Consider the following 21588-nt stretch of genomic DNA (forward strand, 5'->3'; position numbering starts at 1 on the left):
AAGGAGACGTGCCGACTGAATGTGATGTGGAGCAAATAGAGGACATAACAGATTAAATACTAAGAAAACCTGAGTACCATATCAATGTGGGTTTGTTCATTGTAACAAATGATACTAGTGTATGATGTTAATAACGGGCAGCCGGGCACAGGGGATACAGGGAACTCTGCACCTGCTTCACTGTTTTTTGATCAATATAAAACTGTTCTAAAAAATAAAGTTCATTTTTTTAAAAACAGCTGGGTGAAGTTGTGACAAATAGTTGTACAAACACACCCCAGCAAGAGAGCAAGGCAGTGGAAAGTGGTTTTTTTTTTTTTTTTTTTTTTTTTAGAGACAGAGTCTTGCTCTGTGGCCCAGGCTGGAGTGCAGTGGCATTACAGCTCATTGCAGCCTCGAACTTCTGGCCTCAAGCAGTCCTCCTGCCTCAGCCTTCCAAAGCACTGGGATTACAGGTGTGAGCCATCGCGCCAGGCCAGGTGTTGTATTTAAACTGGGACCCTAACACATTTCATTGGTAAATGTCAATTTTTCAGGCAGCATATGTGAATTCAGTTTGGAAATGGCTTCATTATACTCTGAGAATTCCAGCAAGGAGACAGCAAGAGTTTGTCACAAAGAATACTAGACTGTCCTGGAACGGGGTTGGGGGGTGCCATTGAGACAGCTGAGGGGAGCCAGGTCTGTACCTGCAGTATAAAATACCTCATGCATCATCTGATCAATGCTTTTGCCGAGTGCTAAGAAGTGCCATGAGTAGGAAAAAGGAGGCTCAATGTGATGGGCTGGAAAAGAACAGTGTTCACAGTTAGGACGCCTGGTTCTATGCCCCCCTGGACTAGCTGTGTGCCCCCAAGGCGAGCCACCACCGCTCAGTTTTCTTATTTGTAAAATGGGTGTGTGGGGCAGGTGTAGTATGGGTGTGTGGGGCAGGTGTGGTGCGGCTGGTGGACTGCGGGGTCCACTCCCATTAGTTGCTACCCATCACGTGTCAGGCTTTAGGCTACGATCTCACCGCCATCCTTCAAGGATTCTATTACTACACCCATTTTTCAGATTAGGAAAACCAAGGCCCATAGATGTCCCATTAATGCCCAAAGCCACAAGGCCAGTAAGTGTTCTAAAGAGAGACACACCTGGGTTCAAAGCCAGCTGAAAGTCTATTTAGAACCGAGTTTATTCTCAACCATTCCATGGGCTGCTGTCTCCAAGGGTCTAGCCATCACTGACATTCCAGGGCCCACAGTCTCATCTCCTCCAGGGTATCTGTTACCCAGTCAAGTCTCAAACCAGGTCTGAAAATACAGCTGCGAGTGAGGCATCTGTCTACTTCGCTCTGTGGAGCAGGCACCATAGACTCCAGGAGAGCAGCCCTCCTGGTACCTCTGGCCAGGCAGCCCCCCACCCTCCCCGGCAGCCCCACTGGGAGTCCAGCCTGTCTGGCCCTTTCTGCTGTCTTAACTAAGATGACAGGCTTCAGGTGTTTTTTAAATTAAAATGGTTCGTTTCTGTTCATCTCTTTTCCAGATGTCACTACCTAGAGGGAATCTGTCTTTATTTATTGGCTCTTTCCTGTGCAGAATGCAAGGGAGTCTCCCTCCGGCTGAGACCCCCGGGAAGGAGGCCACAAGTGGAGGTGACTTGAACCAGGACGGCAGGAACCTGGGGTCCCTGGGGGGCTCCGGACAGAGGTCATGGTGGAAACCCTGGGAGGTGGGGTTGCCTTTAGGATTTTCTCCTGGCCACGTGGCGCATGTGTGGTTGAGGTGAGGCATGTGGCAGGGTCAGCGCGTTCCCTGCTGGGCTGCAAATTTATGAGGGGTGGATGCAGCCCTGTGTCCATGTCTTTCACATTGCCAACTGCAGTGAAGTAGAGCATTTGTTTTCCTATTCAACAGCAGAATGAGAACTGCCTGATCGGCTTCCAGCCGCTTTCTGGATGACACCCTGCGCTTTCCTTTCCCCACTTCCCTGCAGCCCCCTCTGCCTAAAGCCAAGCTTCTCTCACCTTCTTCTCCAGCCTCTGTCCCCAGTCTTCCTGTCTCCACCCTGCCCTCTCCATCCAGCCTCCAACAGCAGCCAGAAGGCTTCATCAACAACTCACATCTGAGCAGATCCCCCAGTCCTGCTTTTAATCCTCCAGGCTTCCTCTGTCCCAGCAGGATAAAGCCCAAACTCTCTGGTCAGCCACAGAGCCCCTTCCCAAGCCTGTCCCCAATCCCGCTGCCTCCCTCTGCTCACTCTCTAAATGGCCCCGAACCCCCGGGGCACTGCACCCACTCCCACACCCCACACTGTTCCCTCTGCCTGGCAGCCTTCTCCCCGGGGCTCTGCTCCACATCAGCTCCTCTGGAAAGCCTTCCCCACCCTGGCCTGCAGAGCCCGGGACATGCCCGTGTGATGCAGGCATTGCACCAGATTTCCACTGCCTATTTATGGGCTGCCAAACCCCCTGAGTCACCCAGAGCCCCGTGAGGATGAGGGTCACGCCCTGTCCTAGGTGGCATCCGCATGCCCGGCACAAGCCCAGCACAGAGCAGCTCTGGACACTGCTGGCTGACCACGCAATATGGCAAGAGAATGAATGAAGCTGATGCCAGCTCCTCAGGAAGGGAACGCTTCTCTTCCTAGTCTAGGATTCCATAGCCTGCCCTGCTCTCAGGACACCTTGGACAACCTGCCCCTGAGGGCCGTGTCCCCTGATGACCCCTCTTGTCGCGCACAGGCATTCTGTGCAAAACGAAAGGTCATAGTGTTCCCAAAGCAGATAAAAAGATTGGTTTCCTGACAGACATTCCGAGGGGATGATTCTGAAGACACTGTGTGCGTGTTCCTGGGGGGACATTTCCCAGGATCACTTTGTAGTGACATTCCACAGACGTGTCCCCCATCCCAAAACTGTGAGACGTTAGGGTTGGTTGAGGAGCCAAGAGGTACAGTGAATACGCATTTACCAAGACCCGCAACAGAATACACATTTACCAAGACCCACGACATACACTGAATACACATTTACCAAGATCTACAACGCGCAGAGTGCTGGCTGGGGCTGGATGTCAGCTGGACAAGGCTTGCCTTCAGGGGGCATCCATTTCAGTGGGAAGAGCTGCCCCAGGCATAAAGGAGCACTGACCATGGCAGTGAGCGCCCAGTGCCCTGTGAATGTGGACAAGTGAGGGCTGCTGCAGGGCTGGAGGAAGAGGTGCAGAGGCTACTGGCGGGGGGAACACGCTCTGTAGAGAGGCCAGGACTTGAATTAGACAGAGCTTGCAAGGGGCAGGGATTCAGGCAAGGGGCACAGTGCAACCAAAACCCAAGAGGTGGCATGGCACAGGGCTTGTCAAAATGACAGGTGACTCCACTTGGCACAATCAGGGTGTTTATGCACCAGACACATGAGAGAGGAGGTTGATGGGATGGGCAGACACATAGTGGGCCCGTACGCCAGGTGAGACCTCAACCCTGAGACCCCCTTGGAGACTGCCTGGGCACCCAGCAATGGGGGAGGAATAGGAAGCCCAGGGGTGCCCATCCTCACTGCACTGCAAGCCAGAAGGGCTCAGTGCCCACATCAATATGCGGCCACAGGCATTCCTCCACTTCACTGGCAGGACATGGGCTGGAAGACCACCCATGAAGAACGCGCCTGGCCCTGGGTACAGAGAGCCACAGGCTTAGCGTCTCTGGCTTGTGCAGCTGGGGGCAGTGGCCCTGTCCTCTCCCCAGAATCCATGAGGCAGAATGGGAATGACCATGCATGTCATTTGGCCCATCCCCCACATTCCCACCACCTTGCCAGTCCCCTCAGTAGCATTCCCACCTTACAGGCTGGGACCGGACCCTTCCCTGCACACCAAGCTGCGCTTCTGCAGAGCTCTCAGCCTTGCTGCGGGATCCAGCAGCCACCCGCTCCTGAGTACCCCGATCCCCCTCCTCTGAACTCCCCTGTCCCACTCACATGGGAGCAGCCACCTCATCTTACAGAGGAAGGAACTGAGGGCAGAGGGGTGGCCTGACTTGGCCAGAGTCCAGCGGGGGTGGGAGCAGCAGGGCTAGGCCTTGAATGCAGGTCTCTGGATTCCCGACAGGGTGCCCCCGGCCCAGCTGCCAGTCCCCCTTGCCTCTGCTGAGCCCATCCTTGCAGGGCCCACCACCTGCCTCTCTGAGTCTTCATCATGGCTCCTGGAGGGTAGAGAGCACTGCTAGCACCTTTCTGGGGCTCTGGGCATCCCGCATGGCAATGGGCATACCATGGTGCCCAGCAACCCTCAGCAGACAGAATTAGCCACTGGCTTTAGAGACTGACCATGTCTCCGAGAAGACTCTGATGAACTGAGTGGGCGACCTGGCAGGCCCAGGTTGGGGAGTTGAAGAGTCACCATGCTACAGTGGAAAGAACCCTGGCCTGGGAGTCTGGGTTGAGTCCATGCCTGGCTGGGCTATACATCAGTGACCCTGGAGATGTGTCCCCTTCTCTGGGCTTCAGGTTCCCCATGGGTCCAACAAGGGGCTGGAGGAACTCCCTGACCTCTGGTGCCCCTGCAGCTCTAGCAACCCCTGGCTTTAGGCACTACTAGTGTCCCCAGCAAGACCACAGACAGAGCCGAAAGTGGCAGTGCATTACCCCTTGCTCCTGACAGATCTGCGTCAGCCTCTCCAGCTGCTCGTCTTGGATGACCTTGGCCTTCTCGTACTGCTGGATAACCATCTCCATCTCCAGCTTCACTGGCAGGACGTAGGCTGGAAGACAGAGACAGCCCTGTAAAGAATTCAGAAGTGGCAGGGCTTGGACTGGGGAAGGGCAGGCCCAGCATTCAGCCAGCAGCAGGTTCGAGGCCCTGGGCCATTTCTGTGGATCTAGAAGGGGAAATGTCCAGGTACCTGACAGCATCCAGAAAGTACAGAGGGCCACAACCTTCACTCATGGTGTCCAGGGTAGCTGTTTTCCTGTTTTCCATGGTGCTAGAACCCATACTTTTGGGCTGTGTGCACAGCTGCCTGGAATAAAGACTATTTTCCAGCCTCCTTTGCAGCTATGGGTGGCCACAAGACCACCCTCTGGACCATAGGATGCTAGTGAAGGTGGCATGCAGCAGCTGCAGGAGCCTTCTTCACAGAGGAGCTGGGGCTAGTGAGGATGGGGCAGCCCTGGAGCCTGCACACACTGGTGGAAAGCAAAACGGTGCAACCACTTAGGGAAATGGTTTGTCTGTTTTTCAGAGTGTTAAACAGAGAGTGACCATATGACCCAGAAATTCCATTCCTAGGTACCTTAGGGGAAGGAAAACATGTGTCTTCACAAAAACTCGCACATGAGCATTCATAACAGCATTATTCCTAATAGCCAAAAAGTAGACATAACCCAAATGTTCATCAGCCGATGAATGCGTAAATAAACTGTGGTCTAGCCACACAGTGGAGTACTACTTGGCAATGAAAAGGGGTGCAGTCCTGCCACCAGCCACAACACAGATGAGCCTCGAACACATGATGCTAAATCAGAGTGGCCAGCAGAGAAAAGCCACATGTTGCATGATTCCATTTATATGAAATGTAATGGAACAGAACAGACAACTCTATAGAGATGGAAAGCAGCTTAGTGCTTGCCTAGGGCTGAGGCGGATATGGGAAGTGAGTCATGAAAACACTCCAGACTTAGATTTTTTGGTGATAGCTGCAGAACTCTACGAATATACTAAAAACCACTGAATTGTCAACTTTTATTTTGACATGGAATCTTGCTGTCACCCAGGCTGGAGTGCAGTGGGCGATCTCAGCTCACTGCAACCTCCACCTCCCAAGTTCAAGTGATTTTCCAGCCTCAGCCTCCCAAGCAGCTGGGATTACAGGTGCCCGCCACCACGCCTGGCTAATTTTTGTATTTTTAGTAGAGACGGGATTTCACCACGTTTCAAACTCCTGACCTCTAGTGATCCGCCCGCCTCAGCCTCCCAAAGTGCTGGAATTACAAGTGTGAGCCACCATGCCTGGCTGAATTGTGGACTTTAAATGGGTGGATTTTATGGCATGTGAATTATATTTGGATAACAGTGTTTAAAATGAGAAGGCAGTGGGCCTTCCTTTTGCCTCTTTATCCTCTTCCCTTCCTCCTTCTTCTTGGCTAGGATGAGGATGTGATGGCTGGCACGGAAGCAGCCATCTTGGACCATGAGGTGACTTTGAAAAGTAGGCTAAGTGCAGCAGAGCAACAAAACAGAAAAACAGAAGGAGACTGGGCTCTTGACTACAGGAAGTAAATGACTGTAGTCAAAGCCATATCTGTCTTGGGCCACCTTCCTACAGACCTTTTTTTTTTTTTTGAGACAGGGTCTCACCCTGTCACCCAGGCTGGAGTGCAGTGACACGATCTCAGCTCACTGCAATCCCTACCTCCTAGGTTCAAGCGATTCTCATGCCTCAGCCTCCCGAGTAGCTGGGATTACAGGCATGCACCACCACACTCAGCTAATTTTTATATTTTTAGTAGAGACGGGGTTTCACCATGTTGACCAGGCTGGTCTCAAACTCCTGCCCTCAGGTGATCTGCCTGCCTCAGCCTCCCAAAATGCTGGGATTACAGGCATGAGCCACCAAACCCGGCCTGCAGACTTTCACGTGAATGAAATACGCTTCCGTGTTGTTTAAGACACTGTTATTCTGAGTCTCTGTTACTCAGATGATCCTATTTATAACTGATATAGTGAGACCCAGAAGAGAAAGCCTGGCCTCTGAGGTTGAGGGCCCCGTGCTCCACCAGCCAGCAGTAGTCCCATGGACACCTCCCTTGGTGGTTCTGTGGGTTCAGAGTAGCTCTGGGCTCCTGGGAAGTCTGTGTCCACTCCTGACTTTAACGCAGCCTTTCCCCTCACACTGTTCCCATACCCCTCAAAACCCAGCCCTTCCTGACTCTTCAGAAGCCTCGGTCACATGCCTCTCTTGCCCCTGATTTCTAGAACCCTCCACATTTCCTCTCTCCAAGTCTCCTTTCCACCCACAGCGTCTGCACTTCCAGATGTTTCCTGGCTGTTGCAGGAATCAGCAGAGAAGAGACACTGGGACTTTTCTGCTTGCTTCCAGACTTGAGGGCCGGCCATGTGTCCATGAGACCCATCTCCAGGTCCAGAGGCCGCCCCAAGTTGCCGCTGCCTCCTCAGATCTCTGCTGAAGCCAGTTCACACCCAGGGTTAATTTGCAAGAGTAGCAAATTAACGCCCATCTGTTCACCAGCAAGTCTCTCTCCTGAGGCTCCAGGCGGCTCCGTGATGCCTGATGTGTCAGGAAAAGGGCGGGACAGCTGGGAAGAGCATCACAAAGGGGGGTCTCAAAATCCATTAGTCTGAGGGTGTGCAGCTGTCCACAGCTGGAAGAAAGACCCAGAAGGCGCTGTTCCTGCCCTGAGGGAGGTGGATGTTCTCATGGACAGAGCCAAGAACAGGGCCCTGAGCAGACTGCAGGGAGTGAGCAAGCCGAAAGAGCGCTGGTGGGTGTCAGGGGTCCTAGGCTCCACTTCTGGTTCTGAGCCTGATTCACTATGTGACCCTCATCCTTCTTGGCCCCAGTTTCCCCATCTGTCAAATGAGGGGAGTGAACCAGGTGATCTCCCAGAGCCTCCCCAGCCTTCTGAAGGCTTCTGAAGTGAGACCTAAACACATTCCAGTTTGATGAAGATTCCCTATTAGGGGATCCCTGACAAGATGGCAGCACCTTCATCAGGACCAAATCCCACAGTGTTCGCAGGGTGGAACACAGGGTGATGCCCAGGGAGAGGGAGCCCACCCTGAGGATGACAGCTTCTGCCTTGCACCTGCTGGGCAAATGCTGGCGGAATATTCTCATGGCTACAATTTCTATCATCTGCAATCAAAATTCAGGGCTGGAAAAGACCATAGCATCTATCCCAGTGGTTTTAAAACTGTGCTCCAGAAGGCCTGGCAGTTCCTTAGAGGCGCCTCAGAGGGCAAGGGAGAAGGCAAGTAGGTGGGCTGTGACGCCCCTCCACTCCAAGTCAACCAAAACAGCTCCACTTGCAATCTCTTTTACAGATCGGGTATGATTTTGCTGAAGAAAGGGCTTTGCTGTCAACCAAACCAAACCAAACCAACAAAACATGCTGGGAACCACTGTCCGTACAACCTCCTGGTCACTCTAGGGGGACCTCTCTTGGAGGCTAACCAGCCCACTGAGTGGCTCTGTTCCTTATCTGGCTGAGGTGGGGTGGGCCTCTTCTTCCTGTCCTCAGGGACCAAGGACACCCTCTGGAGCCCAGCGACTTGAGTCTTCCCCCCTTCCGTAAGATGACTTCAGTGTTCTGCCTGTGTTGTCATCCTCTGGGCCACCCCCCACCCCGAGTATCCTGCACCATTCTTCAGGGGTGGGTTTTCTGTCCCCCCTGTCCTCTGGGCCACACACTCTGGTCTGTCACCACCTTCTGGAAACATAGGAGCCACCCAGGTCAGGGCACAGCTTTCCAGACAAGAGTGGCCCAGTGCGGAGGCAATGATAAAGCAATGACAAAGGAGTAGACCAGATGCTTTCTGCGAATGGAGACCCAGGGATGGAAAGGCATATCACTAAAGATGACAGAAGCACAGGCCAAAAGCCAGCCCCTGCCAGCAGCTCTCTTCTCTACTTGTTTGCAGGTCAGTGGGCTTGTGGGCAGCCAGCTTGTCCTTGGTGGACTCAAAGGTGAGACAAAGCCTGCAGGGAGCAAGGCCTTGACTAGATGACCTGGATAGAGCCAGTGGTGAGGCTGGCGGCCATCGGGGGAGCCAGCAGCAGGTGTGCATCGAGACACCCAGGGTGTAAAAGTCTGCCCCTTCCAGAATGGCAGGCCCTGCTCTAAGGGCTCGCATGGAGGCTGGCCCTCCAGGCTCACAGTAAACAGCTGCATGGGAATGAACACATGGCCCCTAAATGGGAAGTGGGACGCTCAGCGTGTACGTGCGACACCCTGGCAGTGTGCGTGAACGCGTGACGGCGAGTGAGCAGGGACAGCTGGCCCCTCTCCCTGCTGACAGTTTCACCTTCCGTCCTGACGCCAGCAGGGTGTACCCCCATCACACGGCATCTCCTCTCTCAGTTGAAAGCCCCAGTTTCTGGAGCAGCCCCACTGACCACACCCCCCTTTGGGCCACTCACCATCAATGACCCTCTTCACCCTCCAGATCCGGAGCATGATGATGAGGCTGATGGCGTCCCAGGGGCTCCTGGGTCCGTTGGCCACAGTGGATGCCACCATCGGAGCCAAAGATAGGATGATCACAGCCCCGTCAAACACCTGTGAGAGGAGGCGCATTTCAGTGCCCTGGGTCCTGCCGCGTGTCCGGGACCAGGGGTCAGTCAGGCAAAGCAGTTGGTGCTGCCCAACTGCTCCAGCAGCCCGGGCCCCCACCAGAAGGCCACCCCACCCCTGGTGGCCCCTCCTGACTCTTCTGAGTCTTTAGGGGCTTCCTCCTCCTAGATGTTCTCCTGAGTGCACTCTGTCCTCCAAGTGACCTCAGCCCATCTCCAGCCCTTAGTTCAGATGGCCTTGAGCTGTCTTGCCCCTTCTCAAGATAGGGCCTGCATCCGGTATCCCAGGCCCTGGGCAGAGGCCAAGCTGGATCCCTCCCTGGCAGGGCAGGGGCTGAAGGCAGGCTCAGGGTGCCTCTTTCCCCAGGGGGAACAGGAGCCCAGAACCGGCATCTCAGCTCTATCCAGTGCAGAGTCTCTAACCCTCCAGGGGGGCAGGGCTAGGCGAGGAGTGGGCCCAGCCTGCACAATGAAGCCTGGGGTCCTGCCCTTCCATCTGCCTGCCCCAGCCTGGCGGTGTTCTGAGCCATCCATCGGCCAGGCCCACTGTGTCAGATCCCAGCACTGTGTCAGATCCCAGCACTGTGTCAGATCCCAGCACTGGGCCAAAGAGGCTGAAATATAGATGGAGAGGTGAGGAAGGAGTGGGCAGCAGATCCTGACCGCCTTGCCTTGTCTGTGTGCACAACACCGCCAGCGACAGCCAGGCCTCCCTGACCTCATCCCACCCACCACACCCCACCCGTGTGGCGGGAAGCAGAACGGAAACCCAGCCTGAGAAACACGCTGACAGTTTCCCGCTCAGCTTTCCATTTAGGTTTATTTTAAAACACATTTCAAAACCTTTTCAAATTGATTCAAATTGTAAAATTTTGCAGAACTTTAAGGAGTTCTGCATTCCTTTTAACATTCTAAACGAATGTTTTAGAACATTCCTTTGCTGGAAACAGTCTGAGTTTCCCCTCCCTGCCCCACCCAACATGGACAGCCACAGAGGTCAAGTGGGAGAAGGAGCCAGCCTTTTTGATGGTGTCCACCCTGGAATGGGTGGGACGTGACATTTTCCAGCTTCCAGGATGGCTGAGTGGGGGCTTTGGGGGTGGACATTGGTCTTTACCTCTATTTTGTTTTCGATGTAATCCCAGATCCCAAGCACCACAATCCGTAGAACAGTCTGAGGAAAGGAAGTGAGAAAGTGGTTATTCTCCAGGTCCTCCTCCAGCCGAGAAGATTCCAGAGCTCAGCACTCAGAGCTCTGCTTCCGCATTCAGTAAAAGGAAAAGGTCTCTGCCATCCCCTAAGCATTCCTCGGCCCCTGTGCCCTCTCCACTCCCACTGCCAGTGCCCCAGCTCCAGCCTTCATGGTGGCCGCGCCTCCTGCTGGCTCCTCTGCCTGCAGGCTCAGACCCCCCATCTCTGTGCCATCACCTGGGCACTCCTGATGCCATTTTCAGTGCTCCCTGTACACACAGAATACACTCCAAATCCCTCGGAAGGATACTTAGGACCTTGCCTCCTCTTCTGTGTCATCTTTTGCCACTCCTGTCATGCTGCAAACCACTTACGAATCTTCAAACATACAAGCTCTCTCTCTCATGGCCTTGTCTTGCATGTGGCAAAAACGCAGTTGACTCCCTTCTCCACTCCCCGACCCCAAATCTCTTCCCTCCTTCCTGTAACTGAAGCTCCAGCATAACTGAAGCTCCAGCATGGCCACCCAACTAAAGAATACATTTCCTAGCCCTCCTTGCATCTAGGAGTGGCCATGTGACTACATTCTGGCCAATGGGTAGCAAGCAGAAGCACCCAGTACAACTTTTAGGTCGTGCCCTTAAATGAATTAGGCTCCTCCTCCTCCTTCCGTCTTCCCAAGGCCTAGAATTGGGTGCAGAAGTGTGACGGTGTGCCATCTTCAACCAGGGAGGGCCAGGCCGCAAGACAGAAGCCTGCTGGGTCCCCAACAGCCCCAAGCCTTACCTATCACTTCATGTGTTTTTCCATGAGAGAGAAATGGACCTTGCCTTGTTTAAGCTCCTGTGTTTTGGTTTTCTTGTAACAGCAGCTTGGCCTGTGCCTAAGCCAGCAGGGCTTTCCCCTTCCTGTCCTTCTGGCTTAAACGTCACCTCCATGAAGCTCTTGCACATGCCCCGGCTCAGCTGACGCCTCCTTCCTGGGTGTTCCTATGGTCTCTGGGCGTCACCCTCCACAACACTTCCTTGTACCTTGTGCTGATCCCCTCCCCATCCCCAAGTGGAGACTCAAGGGACCTGGTCTGCTTTCTCTCTTTTATCCCTAACACCTGGCATACAGTAGCCACCAGGCGATTATGCACTGTGGACAGATGAACAATGAGTGCATGAATGAATAATTCCTGAATGGTGTTGCCTTCAGGAGCGGTTTCCTCACCAAGAGGACATCTTTCTCCAAAGAAGCCTCTAAATGCTGGTCTTGTAAGATGCCGGTGCATTTGTCTGCAGGCTCTTCCTTGAGCCAAGATGACTTTAATTCACAGTGATTCACACCAGATGGTGCCCCTCTTCCGCATGCCTGTAGTACAAGCCTAGCCTTCTGAACCCTGCGAAGCTGCCTGGAGGATCATCACCCACAGCTGTTATGCCACAGAAAGGTTTGGCTGGTAAAATCCAGCTCTTTCTCGTGAAGGACAATCTTGATTTCTCTGAAGGGATGGGAAGGTGAATGCTCGTGGGGGACAGTCATGTTGCCTTCTCCGAGCACAGAGAGGAGCATGTGGCAGCCCGAAGTCCGCTCCGCTATAACTTCCTGGTCTCTGGGTGGGTGGCCCCATGCTTAACTGCAAGACAGCTTGCAGGGGTGGGAAGAGATCTGGGTGGGGTGGCCACAATGTCTTGAGATCATAGCTCAATAATGGGCTGGTTGTGTGGCCTTGGGCAAGTCAAATCCCGTCCCTGGGCCTCAGTTTCTCCTTCTGGCAGAGAGGTGGGCTACAAGTTATAATTCTTCCAAATATTTATGAGAATAATATCTGCCATCTACTATATGTCTGTGAGTGCCAGAACCTGGGCCAGCCCTCCTAACATGTGATTCCCATTTTACAGAAAGGGTCAGAGAAGTTAAGGAAGCTGCCCATAGCCACACAACAATCAGGAATGAAGGCAACATTTGGACCCAGAGGTTTCTGGTTCTGCAGAGTGTACTCAGCTGTGTAAGAACACCACGTAACAAGCAGGCGCGATGGCTCACACCTGTAATCTCAGCACTTTGGGAGGGCAAGGCGGGCGGATCACTTGAGGTCAGGAGTTCAAGACCAACCTGGCCAAATGGTGAAACCTCATCTCTACTAAAACTATAATCATTAGCCGGGTGTGGTGGCGCACACCCGTAATCCCAGCTACTCAGGAGGCTGAGGCAGGAGAACTGCTTGAACCTGGGAGGCGGAGGTTACAGTGAACTGAGATCATGCCACTGCACTCCAGCCTGGGTGACAGAGACTCGGTCTCAAAACACACACACACACCACATAATAATATGGTTTCGTTTTTTTTTTTTTTGAGACAGTCTCGCTCGCCACCACGCCCAGTTAATTTTTTGTATTTTTAGTAGAGACAGGGTTTCACCGTGTTAGCCAGGATGGTTTCGAGCTCCTGACCTCGTGATCCACCCGCCTCGGCCTCCCAAAGTGCTGGGATTACAGGCGTGAGCCACCGCGCCCGGCCATATGGTTTCTTTCGTTGCTGCGCAACCCCTCTAATTGTGCTGAGATTGAAACTTAGTGTTTGTCTCCTCTGAAATGCTACAATAGCCATATCTATCCTGAACTCTCAATTCTGGGGCATCCAAAACAAAAGTCCAGGCGGGGAAGATGGGAACAGGGCCTGGTGCAAATATAATTTCTGCTATGGCAACTGCTCCTCCTCTTTCTCCCCTTTCTTCTCCTTTTAAAATGGTGGTAAAATACACATAACACAAAACACACCATCTTAACAATTTTGAAATGTCTAAGTGTGTTAAGTACATTCACACTGCTGTGCAGCCACCACCACCATGCACCTTTAGAGCTTTCCCACCTTCCCAAACTGAAACTCTGTACCTGCTGAACAGTAACGCCCTATTCTACCTCTCCCCATTCTACTTTCTGTCTCTATGAATCTGACTCCTTTAGGATCCTCAAATAAGAGGAATCATCATGCTTCTTTAGAAACAACACTCTTCGTAGCTGAAAAGGCAGAGGCCCAAGAGTGAGGGGTGGAGGGAGCCAGCCAGGCGTGGGACTCAGCCAGCAGAAGTTGAGCAGGAAGAGGAGGCAGCAGACAGCACACCCAGAGCCTCTGTGCCCCGGGAAGGAAAGGGGCTGAATGGCTTTATGAACCAGAGCAGTGCCAGGAAAGCAGGTGAAACAGCTAGAATCCCAGCCGCTGCCTTCGCTCTGTGCTGGCCCATCCACAGGGGAACCATCCTCGGAGGCCTGGCTCAAGCCCCACTCTTCTGGGAGCCCTTCCTTCTTAGCTCAGCCCATGGAAACAGAACAGCAAGAGGCCACTGTGGAGAGGGCTTGGGAAACACCTCCCAGCCAGGCCTCCTGCTAGAGATGGGGAAGCGGTGGCTCCAGGTCAGGGTCAAGGCCAGAGTGACCCTGGCGCTGATACACCCCACCTGCTGGCTTTTCCCCCGCAGCATCTTTCCCCTCCCCAGACACCTTTGCCGAGACCCACTGTTCACGGAGGCAGGGACAGAACCTCACTGCCCTGCCCCGCACAGACCGAGCATAGTCTTACACCTCCGAAAACACAGGCTGGACTAACCCACTGACTGCCTGTGCTTCTCAGTGTGCAGCCAAGGACGCCCCGCTGAAGCAGCATCAGGGGGTTTATGTAAAACGCAGATTCCTGGACTCGTGGAGAGCCAGGATATCAGAAACTCTGGGCACAAGCCGCGGAATATGCTTTTTAAACAAACTCCCCTGGAGCACCCGACGGAACCGCAGGGATGTGTGAGGCGACCTTGCCCCGGGTTACAACAGGAGACCACAGGCCCACAAGCAATAACGAGAAAGGGCGTTAGATGGGGAGTGAAGAGTCTAGTCCTCTTTCTGGCTCCGACCATTCCTTACTAACCACCTGACACTGGCCGGATCTCTGGACAGATGTGGACTGAAAGCAGATCCACGCCCCTCCTGCAGCTGCCTTCAGAGCTGCTCCAGAGCTCAGCGAGGCACACGGCTCACTAAAAAAGCAGGGTGACGATGAGGGATGCCCCACCCCCAGCCATAGCCCCAGCCCCAGCCCCAGGGCGGTGGCCTTGCAATACTGGCCCCTAAAAGTTGCAAAGGGCTTTGAAGGAGCATCTGAGGGAGCTGGAATCCCCAGCTTCAGCCTCCTCCTTTCCCACCTGGGGCTAAGGGTTTTCAGCCTCCTTCATCCCAGTTTTGCCTTCAGGAGGCTGCTCTGATAAGCAGTGTAGGCTACAGCCTTGGCAAACACTCAAGGATGGTGCCATTTATTGAGTATTATGAGCAAAGTTTTTATACCATTTGAGAGACACAGAAACTGAGGTGTGAAGAGTGGCAGGTGAACCTTCTGGTCCCCGGACCCCTCTTGCCTTCTGCCTCAGGTGCCCTCATCTTCTGTTCCTGGTCAAGCCCTGCTCTCAAGAAGGGACTCCCCTCATCTCTTCCAAGGGAAGGAAAAGCTGACTTCTCTGAAGGAAGGGGTCCAGGCTTCAGGCCACAGGAGGGGAGAGTGGGAAGTCCCAAGCATTGCACCTGGTCCAGGCCCTGCCTCAGCCAAATGGCAGAAAGGGCTCCTGCCCCTTCCTGCTGCCTGAGGCCGAGGCCCTCCCCTCAGCAGAATCAGCATCTTTCCCTGGGGAGGGGCCTGATGAGGCTGACAGAGTTTGGAAACCTTGGGAGATGTAGGCAGAAGTAGCTGTTAGTCTATAAGCTGGCTTTGTGCAAATTTTTTAAAAGGCAGAGGGAGATCCCCAGATCACCTCTTAGTGAGCAGAATGGGGGCTGGACACCCCTGTGCCCTGCAGAGACATCCCCACGTGGGGCCTACCAGCCAGGGAGAAGGGAGCAGCTGTGTCTAGCCCCAAGCCCGTGGCCTCCCAACACTGCCGGCAGTGGGTTGGGGGCGTAGGGTGGTGTGTGGCTCAGGGGAGCAGGCTGGTCTAAGGAACAGCCACCATGGGTACCATGCGCTGGGGGCTGACCCCTGGCACTTCCTTAAGAAGCAGATCTGCTCTTGGACAAATTTTCCCTGGGGTTAAACTACAATGGCAAGAGGAAGACGTGGATTCCAGGATCCAACTACAAGGCCAAAATAAGAAATGTGAAGATCTGTGTGGTAGCTGACACTGTCACCCGTCTCACACTGGTGAGGAGAAGAAAAATTGGGGCTGGACACAGCGGCTCTTGCCTGTAATCTCAGCACTTTGGGAGGCCAAGTGGGGAGGATCACTTGAGCTCAGGAGTTTGAGACCAGCCTGGGCAACATGGCAAAACCCCATCTCTACAAAAAAAATACAAAAATTAGCCAGGTGTGGTGGTGCACGACTGTAGTCCCAGCTACTCGGAAGACTGAGGTGAGCGGATCACTTGAGCCAAAGAGTTTGCAGCTGCAGTGAGCTGTGATTGGACCACTGCACCCCACTCTGGGTGATAGAGTGAGACCTTGTCTCGAAAAGAAAAAAGGAAAGTGCACAGTGCTACATCATGGATGAACCGAGAAAACATGCTAAATAAAAGATGCCAGTCACAAAAGACTACATAGTGTAAGATTTTGTTTACATTAAATATCCGGAAGAGTTAAGTTCACCGAGACAAAAGCAGATTACTAGCTGGCAGGGGCGGCCGTACAGGGGGAAGGGGGAGTGACTGCTACTGGGTATGGGGTCTCCTGAGGGTGATGCAAGTGCTTTGGAATCAGGTAGAGGTGACGGCTGCACATCACTGCGTGGGGACTAAATGCCACGGAATTGCACACTGTAAAAGGGTTATGTGAAGAGAATTTCACCTCAACAGAAGGAGGAGGAAGAGAGGGGGAGGAGGAAGAGAGGGAGAGGAGAGTCAGTAGCTGCTGCCACCACTGCCTGAGGCTCCTGTCTAGAAGGCCAGCCGCGGCTCCGCTTTCTTTTCTCCCAGGGAAAGAGCTGGGGCTGCCTGGGCCTTTCTAGACCCCAGGGACGCGGCCAACACCCCACAGCCTGCACTGGGCCCTGCTGCAGGGTGGCCTGGCCTTGGCCAGGAGGCCCCAGGGACTCCTGCAGTCTCGGGGGAGGAGCAGCAGTCTTCCCAGTTCCAAGTAGCCAGCTGGGCCTGGCCTCAGCCAAGGGCGGGGCTGCGCTTTGGAGGAACGTTTGCACAATTCTCCATCTGGATTGCAAGGCCCTGCATATTCTTGGTGTTGCAGGGCCACGTGAAGCGCAGTGACCCTGCATGACCTGGAAGACTGGGGCCCAGGAAGTCTCACAGGCATCCACTGTCACCTTGGACCCCTGCAGGGACCCCTGCACAGCCTGCCTGATGAGGGGCACCCACTCTCACTGCTTTGACAGCATCTGTCTCACTGTCAAGCAGCTTGGCCCATTTGAACAGATGTCCTCAAACGGAGCCCAAGCCAGCCTCACACTCCCCTTCTCTGGGCCTAGCTCTGTGGCGTGGGTCAAAGATGAGCAAAGTAGCCCATCTTCAAAGAGCAGCCTGCAGAGCTCCAGGGTGGGCAAAGGCTGGGGCAGAGGCCCACTCACCCACCCAGAGGCCTGCGCCTGGGACCGCCTGCCATTCCTGCAGGCCCTGGGCAGGTTTCCGCACCTCTCCAGGCCTCAGTTTCACAACTCATAAAATGTCCTACCCACCTTTCAGGACTGTGCTAAGGCTCAGCTGAGAGGAGGGGTAGAGAACTGCTCAGGACAGGCCCAGGGCTCCATGACAGCAGAAGCCCTGGCGGGGTGACCTTCTTGGAATTTCCTGTGGAGTAATGCCCACTCCCTAAAGCCGAGGAGGCTCAGAGTGCCACCCCACCCTCGGCCCACAGCCACATCCCTGGGTATTAACCAGGAAAGAACTGGCAGACCTGAAGACGTGGCACTCATTTCTCCCAGCTGATGAGGGGGTGCCAGTCGCCCTGGGTCTGTGGTCTGAGTGATCACTTGGTCGGACTTTCTTTCTCAGGTCCTTCCCAGAGACCCCTGGTCCCTTCCCACCCTGCCAGCTTCAGGGCCTCCGAAGGATGTGGTCAGGGCCAAGAGACCAGCTTAGGAGCCCAGAGCCCTGGGTCCAGTTTTGATCTTAAGTGGCCGCGTAACCCTAAGCTGCTCTCCTTGTCTGTGCAGTATTTTGAAAGGATGCCACTGGTATGGTGGGCAAACATGCAGGCTGGCCCACCGCTGATGGACACTGGGCTCTCCTGGCCTTTCCTACTGGGCATCCCAGTCATTGTGAGGGGCACAGACATGCTCGCATGTTTCCAAACCGTCCGGGGGCAGGGGACCTCCATGAGACCCTTCTAGCAACAAGGTTCTGACACGGTTCTTATGGGCACGCAGCAAGACCACGGAAATCTGTGCTTGCTAGTGTGGTGTGAGCTGTGTGTGTATTCCCGCAGGTTCTGTGCCTCATTCATTCGTCACTTGATCCCCATGCACCGGCCCTCCATTCACGCTGGACACTGGCAGGGGCGGCCCCTGCTACCTGCGGCCTGGCTCCACCGCCTCACCATCTTTGACAAGGTCAAGGTAATGGAGCCAGCCCTTCCTCCCCAGTCTCCTGCAGACCCTGCTCTCCCCGCTCAGCTGTGGGAGGACCCAGCCCCTTCCCTGGTTTGGGGGCGCCTATGGGGGACTCCGAGGCTGCGATTCCTGTGCACAGGGGTTTGTCTGTTTCAGGTGGCTCGTCTCCGGCAGTGACAGGAAGGGAATGCCAAATTAACGCTGGGCAATAAATTCTGCAAAAGCCAATAAAACCAAAGCAGAGGGATAGAGGGGAAGAACCGCAGCAACTGATTAAACATTTTTGTTGGCAGTCACAGACACATGGCACATTTTCCAAGGTTTGCATCAAGGAGACATCTGGCCACGGCCCATGTGTTTGCGGGAGGGAATCCTGGCCAGGCAGAGACAAGGGGCCAGAGAGGGAAAGACCCACGTGAAGCTGTAAGCTGGGGAGCAGGCACTCTGCTCTGTGGGGCAGAGGTACCTCCAGGGCAATGGTCTCAGGGAGGTGGTTAGGACCCCTTCTGGGAGGGCAGTGCTGCGATCTGCCCCTCCATCTGAGCCTCAGGCCCAGGCTCGCCAGCCAGCTCCATGGGCTGTAGGAGGCGAGGCCCAGGAAAGGGAATGTTCCATGCTTGGAATGCCCGCTGCCCGGCCCACCACACTCCACACCCGGACTCAGGATTCTGGACTCAAGACTCAAAGCCCAGCTCCCTCCTGATTTTTAGAGAGAGAGAGAGCAGAGCCATTAGCTAGGCCAGAGAGGACCCACAGGAGGATGATGGGACTCCTGACTCCCGGGGTTCCCCACCTCAGTGCCCCTGCCCACACAATCCTCTCCCACAGCATCCTTCCTCCCTTCAAGGACCCCCGTCTCGAGGTCCCAGAGCCCCCGTGCCTCAGGTAGAGCAGCCCCCGTTGGTGTGAGATGTGCATATGTTCCCAGCAGGTGCTGTGCCTCTCTCATTCCTGCCTTTCCCTGAGGGTTTGCTGAGCCATGCTGAAAGGCCCATGGGACTCCACATGGGCTAATATGTACCCATAGCAGGGACAGGATGCTCAAGGGTGGAGTGACACAGTGGCCCGCTGACTTGGGCCAGTCCTAGGCTCTGTTAGGAGAAACCAGTTTTCCACATGAAACTCCTGTCCTTCAGTGACCCTCCAGTGTGCACAGGACAGGATAAAGCCCTGCCTGCAGCAGGCCCAAGCCAATTCCTCCCACACCCAGATGCAGGCCAGCGTCTCACTGGGACAGCCTGGGAACTGCTCAAAGGAAGTGTCACTCACCCCATGCAAAAACAGGGGAATGTGCTGCCCAGACATGTCAGCTTCTGCACCAAGCCCAGGGTCCTGCGGATCTCCGTAAACTTTCCCCCTCCCCTCACCAGAGATTCGCACTTGGTCTCTACTAGCCGACTCCAGCAACGCTGACGGGGGTCCGTGCTCCCTGAGCCCCCACGTCAGAAACACAGCCTCGCACTCACACTGAGAGGCATATCTTTCGGCCCCGTCAGACCCAGGGCCCCTGCAGGACCATGCTGGGTCCACTGCCTGGCCCTGTGACCCCGTTCCCCCAACCCCTGTGTGCTTCAGCCCCAAAGGTCCGGCCAACTGTGGGCCCAAGACCACAGCCACAGCGTCCCAAGAGCTTCCCTGTGTGGGCACCTGGCTTCAGCCTCGCCTCCCGCCCGCTCCTTACTGGCCGCACCCAACAGCAGCTGCCCCTCGACGCCACATTCAGTCTCACCTTCACCAGTATCATCGCCCACCCCTCACCTGGAGAACACCTGCTCATCCACTGGGGTTCCTCCCAGGAATCACCTGCTAGGGCCAAACCCCCCTAGCTGGGTCTGGACCCCTGTACCATTTCCCCCCACAGAGCTCATCTATCTATATTGTGTCTCCCTCCCAGCAGCCTCAAGGGCTAGCAGGGGACCTGATGCTAGAAACCATTTCGAGAAGCAGACCTTGGTTTTCCCAGGACAGGAGTCACCCAACAGAGGAGGTGACAGGGCCAGAGTCTCCACCTACCTCTGAGAAGAACACGGACAGAATGACCAGGCTGATCCAGTGAATCACGCCAGCAAACTGGAACGCGCTGGAAACTGCAATGGACATGATAAGGACCAATTTTAGGAGCGAGGAATTAGGTGAGTTGCTATGGGGGCTTCGCAGCATCCGTCCGGACCTCTGGGACCCCAGGGCCCGCCTGCATGAACGTTTAGATCTGGTGGAAGTCGGGTGAGAGAGCAAGGGCAGCTTGAGCTGGCGTCTGCAGTGAAGGCAGTAGATTTGTGAGCCAACGATGCTGTTCTTCTTGCCTCCAACACAAGGGGCTGCCTCCTTCTCCCCCACAGGCCGCCTCTCTCAGCTCCTGCTTGGTCTTGGTGGGCTTTTGGCTGTAGCCAGACCCCAGGCAAGAAGCCCCCCAGAAGGGGTTCATGAAGACATTCACGGCTTTTGGGCTGTGTAGGCAGCGTCAGTTGAGGCTGGATGGGCTTTTAGAAATCCAGCCCACAGTTCACCCCCAAAGTGCTGTGCATAGTCAGGGGACTCTAGGTGAGCTTACTGTGACTTTTCATTCTGGAAACCGAGTGGCAGAGATGGTGGTGTCGGCCAGTGTGTTTTAGAGAGAAGGCTGCAGTGAGGACTGGCAGGGGAGCCGGGCGTGGGGCGGAGGTGTCTGCCTCCCTCCCTAGATGGGCAGAGCCAGCGGGATGGGGTCTGCTAAACTTCCACGTTGCCCTACTTGCCCCCAGGTTCTGGAGTGGGAGTGAGGGTAGCCATCAGCCCCTGAGGGTTCCCACCCCACCTTTCACCAGCCACTCCTTAGAGTTAAGGCATTTTCTTTGGAAAGCCCTTTTAAAATACATGAAGCTACAGCCAGCCTTTGAACCCTGGCATGGCATGGTTTTTAGCCAGTGAGCCAAAAACAGGATGCTGGGGCCCAGGACAGGGGTCAGGTGAGCTCTGATGGAGACTGGGTGGGAGGGATCGCCCCAGAGGGTAGAGGGCTCCCCAGAGGCCTATAAGAAATACTGGTGGGATACCCTGGGATACTGGGGAAGGGCTGAGAGGGGGTGAGGGGCAGGAATGCTGCTGAGAACATGCCTGCTCTGCCTCCTTCGTGGACTGCAGCCAGGCCTGCTTGGCACACTGCTCAGAACGTCCCCAGGGCCAAGGGAAAGTGCCCAGTGCCTTCAGCAGGGAGGGCCAGACTGAAACAGAGGAACCCAGAACCTCTCCCGAAGCTCTGGGATCCGCAGACCCTAGGGGTGGGTAGAAATCAGGTCACAGAGCATAGCCAGGGGAAGACGGCTGCAAAACCAGGTTCCAGGTCGGAGACTCTGAGGCCCCCTGGCTTTGGGCCAAGGCAACCCTTAGAAGATGAGCCCGGAGTCAGGCCACATGAATACCAGTGGGAACGAAGAGGCTGAGGCCTGTGTGACTCCAAGAAGACCTCCAGATGATTCTGAAAACATAAAATCTCTCTCCATTATTTCTCAAATGAATTCCTGTGCCTTTTTTTACGGTTTGCTTTAGAAGAGCAATAAATCTCTGATTGTGCATTTTATGGAATTTAAGATGCCTTTTATGAGCTGCTATTGG

The 21588-nt window shown here is 54.7% G+C and overlaps 1 protein-coding gene across 7 annotated transcripts in view; it reads right to left on the minus strand.

The window, feature by feature from the left end:
• Positions 1-21588, minus strand: part of TMEM266 (transmembrane protein 266) — a 144809-nt gene that overhangs the window by 24934 nt on the left and 98287 nt on the right. For all 7 annotated transcript variants that reach the window (XM_055277659.2, XM_055277653.2, XM_063638713.1 and 4 more), the window contains 4 exons: positions 20011-20084; positions 10409-10465; positions 9139-9277; positions 4625-4740 (listed from right to left, as the gene is read on the minus strand). In XM_055277659.2, coding sequence (XP_055133634.1) covers positions 4625-4740; positions 9139-9238 — 216 coding nt within the window. In that variant the 5' untranslated portion in view covers positions 9239-9277; positions 10409-10465; positions 20011-20084. The remainder of the gene's footprint in view (positions 1-4624; positions 4741-9138; positions 9278-10408; positions 10466-20010; positions 20085-21588) is intronic.

Source organism: Symphalangus syndactylus, chromosome 5 (assembly GCF_028878055.3).
Source record: "Symphalangus syndactylus isolate Jambi chromosome 5, NHGRI_mSymSyn1-v2.1_pri, whole genome shotgun sequence".
In the NCBI taxonomy this organism is placed as follows: Eukaryota; Metazoa; Chordata; class Mammalia; order Primates; family Hylobatidae; genus Symphalangus; species Symphalangus syndactylus.